Source organism: Ascaphus truei, chromosome 4 (genome assembly GCF_040206685.1).
Source record: "Ascaphus truei isolate aAscTru1 chromosome 4, aAscTru1.hap1, whole genome shotgun sequence".
NCBI classification, from domain to species: Eukaryota; Metazoa; Chordata; class Amphibia; order Anura; family Ascaphidae; genus Ascaphus; species Ascaphus truei.
This window is the reverse complement of record NC_134486.1, coordinates 25236645-25242012: the sequence shown is the minus strand read 5'-3', so window position 1 is coordinate 25242012 and position 5368 is coordinate 25236645. Positions and strand designations below refer to the sequence as shown.

Sequence of the window (5368 nt, the reverse complement as noted above, 5' to 3'; positions counted from 1 at the left end):
TTGCAATTGTTCATGAAGACAAAATTTTGCTCCACTGCAATAAATAAGTTTTTACATGTAACATACTGAATTATAAATTTTAAATTGACATACACCTTGCATTATATTTATTTAAAAATTCCTTCACTTTAAAGAAACCCAATATGAAAAAGTTTAACAAATTCTTCACAATATTTTACATGTGTGAATACAAATATAGCAAGCAAATTTGAACACTGTGTAAAGTATTTAAATATCAGTATATGATATAACCTTCCACATTCCTGAAATTGCAGCTTCAGGTTCAACATGAGAGCACGAATTCAATTTCCAAGCAGTGTTCTTTTGTCCTTCTTGACTACTTGTTCGAATGAAGCATGTATGTGAATTGTGATGCAATTTATAATAATCATATTGGTCTTCTGCATACGCATAAATTTGCTGTACTGTGGCTATTTTATCATCCTGACCAGAAATTGCAGCAATTATAATGATCAGTGTGTGTGTTATTCTGTATTCACTTTGGTTTCTTTGCTTAGAATACAACCAACTAGCCGTTTTATCATAGTTATCAAGTTTTCAAGGTAAAAACACAAAGGGTAATGTGTAAGGATTCAAACCTCCCAAACACAGATGTTCAATGTGGCCTTGCATAGAAATGGAACAGGCTCAAAAGTTTAGTTTTAATAATTTATTTTCTCTTGAACAGGACATAACAATATGAACAATGGCTATTAGTGTAACTGAAATTAATGTCTTCAAACATCAATGTAAGCATGAATAAGAATTTATTTCATAAACATTTTATAACTAAAACTAATTATAATGTAATAACAATTGTAAATCTTTGTGTCATTATATATTATAGAACTGTTGCATGACACAATGGTGACAATTGGACTTATAGTATAGGACATATTACATTGTATTGTAAGTTACAAATACACAAAGTAAATGTAAATGTTTAACATATATAGTTATGCAAAATTCCACCGTGTGTGAATATGCTCTAGCATTACCAATGCACATGAAACAATATTAATAACATACAAAACATTTCATGAAAATCAATACAATGTATAAATTTGCTCCAGGATAATGGTACATCACAGTTCATTAACTGGGTGCTTTGAACGAGTATTTCGACCTGTGCCAGTGCTAGTTGCAATAATGTTTCTTTTTAGACCTTTACATTGTTGTTTTTTATAAACATTTTTCTGTACACCAATGTTGAGAACAGTGTTTTCAAATTTTTCAGTATTGTCAGTTATGTTTGATATCAAAGTGTTATTTTCACTAATTGTTGTTGATAATGTGTTTGTGCGAACATTTATTGGTGCACTAGTTGCATGTTCGTTTCCAATATGTTCAGCACATGGCACAGAACTCTGATTTTGTAATGGAATCGATTGCATGTCATTTTCAGTTACATTGTTTTCATGTGCCTCACATGACCCTGGCAGTTGTGTAACAATAGTAGGGATTGAGTCAAATAGTTGAACGCTACTGTTTGGTAAAAACTCTGCAGCCTCCAATGTTGCAACATAGGTGGAGGGCAAAAAAGTCGGTATAACATTAGAACTTTGTAGTTCATTATGTTTCATTAAGCATGTTATTATGGCCTCCATGTGAGTATTATGTTTCTGTAATTCGGACACTGTACAGCGCAGAATGTCTTTTACTTCAGTAATTTCAGCCAGCATTTTTTCCTGTACACACATTATTTGAATGTGATTGTCAGAACTGTTTTTTATTAAACGCTCTTCAGCATCCTGTATTGACATGAGTTGATGATGTTGGGCATTTTCACAATCTATCCTTTCCTCATTAGTAGCTGTTCCTTCCTCTGAGTCAGCTGGACAATCATCATGCACAATATTCGTGTCCATCAAGCTCCCTTCCATCTCGATGTCTATGAAAAGAAAGAATTGTCACATTTGTAAAGTATTAAAATAAGTATTTTTGTATTCTAAAGTAATTTTTATACACTACATAAATTTCAATTGTGTGTACTCCATTCTAATGCGCATCAACAATACTTAAATTTTGCAACAATGAAGAGATGTTATTAATTAAAATTAATAATTCGTGTTATAGATACTTAATTACTTCAACAATGGCCTTATGATATGATTCCTAAATCAGTATTAGGTTTCATCAGTAGCCGTGATTAATAAATGTGTTGCCGTTTCATGTAACACAGCATACTGTTGCACAAAATAACTGCAAAACATGTGTTAATTTCATTATTTTATGATACTACATGTTAAAACCAGATGTTTAATTTAATTTCAACATTACAATGTAGTACAATATTCACCTTCCACATTTGCATCAGAGTGCTGGGTTACATTCAATTGTGTTTCCATACTGTCAGTAGCTTCTGTAGATTCCTCATCTGCATAATGTAACTCTGTGGACGGAGAAATATGAAAAATATATAATTACTGTACAATGCGTATACACATTACATGGATCATAGTACATACTTTGTACATAAAATTGTAAACTATGTTGTAGTAAAAATTAAAAATGAACTTGTATGACATTAGTGAGACATACCGTTTACTCTATTATGTAAACTTAGGCAACAGTAGCAAAGGTGACAACTATGTAGATGTTTCATAAAGTAATAACTTGCCAAAAACCACGTCACATTTATAAACAACTTCATTAGATAACTATGACATAGCACATACTGTATACGTGAACAACAATTATAGTAATTTTCCTGTCACAGTTGCCATGTTTGTCTCCATATTACTTAATTCACATTACGAACATTTAACACATACAATTTACCATGCTGAAAATCATCCTGATGAACTCCAATATCAAAATCTCCTTCCAATCCTTGTATTTGTATGGAAGGCAACTTTGCGCTTAACTGCTCCTCCAAAGGTGTTAGGTTCAATGGTGTAGCAGGTGGGCCTCCACCTGTGCCTGTGGCATGCTTGGAGTAGTGTTGTAATTTCATTTTGAGTTTTCTTTTTATGTCATCAAACCGTTTACGGCAATTATCGTGCGTGCGCACTTGAATTCCACAGCCTGACACAGCGTCACGGATATTTCTCCACAATTGTCTCTTCACCATAGGGGAGGTTTTAACTGTTAAGAAACATAATGACAGTAGAGAGAAACAGATTTGTAATTTTAACATTGTTTTATAATATAACATGTGTGATTTTTATTTTCTACATGGACAATTGCAGTAAGTGCTATGTTACTTTATGACCAAATTAGAGAATGTGCAATTTAACTACAACGATGACTATTGACTGTGTGTATTGTGTATTATTATGCATGACATAATTGCTGTTGTGAAACAACAGGAGCAAACACAGCATTGTAACTGTACTGTTATTGGGAACCATTAACATGGTGTTACGTATGTGAGGTGAATACATTTACTGACATTATGATTCCAAGTGCAAATTTATAACATGCGTACAACGTAGCAACCAGATGTCCAAACAGACGGTCATAGTGTTCCAGAATTGACGCAACTAGCACCTGATTCTCCTCGTCACTAAATTTAACGTTTCTTTTTTTTTAGCATGTTGTACCAGTGGACTGACAGCATCACATATGTTATTTTCGGGCATGTATTCCTCTTGAAAACCAATGTTGCCCATGTGTATGTCAGCCTCAACATTATCTGAGGTGACATCTGCACCTGCACACACTTGTTCATGAACCGCTGACATGGTCACTATAGGCAATAGTGTTTCAGTAGGCAATAGCACATTCATTGTTGCACTAATAGTTTCACTGTCTGACTCGGACACACTAGCATTACTTTTGTCGTGAGGAAAATGCATTGTGCTCACACAACTACACTGTCTGCCACGTACACGGAAACGTACACCGCGACATTCTCCACCACGTACACCGCCACGTAACCCACCACGTAAACCGCCACGTACTTTGGAACGCACACTACCACAAACACTGTCACGCACAGTACCACGCACAGTGCCACGCCCAGTGCCACGCACTAATCCACGAACGCTGCCACGCACAATACCACCAACCGTACCACGAGCACTACCACGAACACTACCACGCACAACACCACGCACACTAACACCTAAACAACCAACACCACGAACACTCACAGTGTCACGAACATTCTCGGTAAACACACCATCAGTCACACCTGCTGAGATACTCGCCACACCATTGACATCAGGCGCAGCCATACTAGGAACACATGTAACACCAGCAGACATTGTTGCACTCTGCGTAACAGTATCATTGTTCCGTACATGAAACATTGCACCACTAACTCCTGCACCTTCGTTAACAGAAGTTGAGGAAGTTGAAAATACATGCACATGTTTGTGTGAAGTAACACCACGAGCAACATTAGTGCCTGCATGTGCCCCCCTTATCCTATTACTTGGTAATTGACCAAAAGACATCCTGAAATGCAGCAGCAACTTCAGTAAAAACAAATGCTGTTTGTAATCGTCAAAAAGGCAGAGTGAAGAGATGTTGAAAATATGTGTAGATGTGCCTTCAGTGTAGTACAATGTACTTGTGAGGCGAGACGTTTCAGTGTCACAGAAATCTCTGTATGCATTCACAGAGACGCTGTGACTGGAATGGATTACTGTAACTTTAATTTTCGGCGGCAAATGGTTTCAAAGTCGCGCGAGAGTTGCGCGAGGACAGTGCCACAAGTAGAAGAAAAAAAAATCGCTAATGGTTTCAAAGTCGCGCGAGAGTTGCGCGAGGACAGTGCCACAAGTAGAAGAAAAAAAAATCGCTAATGGTTTCAAAGTCGCGCGAGAGTTGCGCGAGAGTTGCGCGAGAGTTGCGCGAGGACAGTGCCACAAGTAGAAGAAAAAATCGCTAATGCACAGTCACTCCGCTGAACATGGCGAGATTAAAACGGACAAATTTTCGCCACTTCAGCTCTAGCCTTGTTATTCTAGTTTCCCACCTCTCTGCATATGTTGTATTAAATTCGCCAAAATTTTGAGATTTTGAGCACTTGGAGATTTACAAAGTCAAAACGTATCTGCATAGGCCCCATAATGTTTATTTGCAGTCACACTTTATTTCCCATGCCTAACAATAATTGACCGAGTTTTCCCGAGATGGCAAAATATCAATGTTTTGTTGAAGTCAGGATAATGATACCTTAAACACAGCAAGAACAATATACAGTAATATATATATATATATATATATATATGAACAACAAGAAAAGAAAGCGCCCGATCCTAGTGCAGCATGAAAAAATACAATTTAATAAAAATGAATAAAACCAACAAATGCGAACTCACAAACACAGGATAAATAATCCCCTGATGAAATCACTTTATGTGAAGAAACGCGTAGGGAAGAGCGTTTTTCAGCTGCTGTCACACTGTGATACACA

The 5368-nt window shown here is 36.4% G+C and overlaps 1 protein-coding gene across 1 annotated transcript; it reads right to left on the bottom strand.

Moving 5' to 3' along the window:
• Positions 1 to 991: 991 nt before the first annotated feature.
• On the bottom strand, positions 992 to 3256 carry LOC142491907 (uncharacterized). Its single transcript, XM_075594714.1, has 3 exons — positions 2782 to 3256; positions 2300 to 2392; positions 992 to 1891 (listed from the first exon to the last, which is right to left on the bottom strand). The coding sequence occupies exons 1-3, from the start codon at positions 3155 to 3157 to the stop codon at positions 1086 to 1088; spliced, it is 1275 nt and encodes a 424-aa protein (XP_075450829.1). The 5' UTR covers positions 3158 to 3256; the 3' UTR covers positions 992 to 1085.
• Positions 3257 to 5368: the final 2112 nt, after the last annotated feature.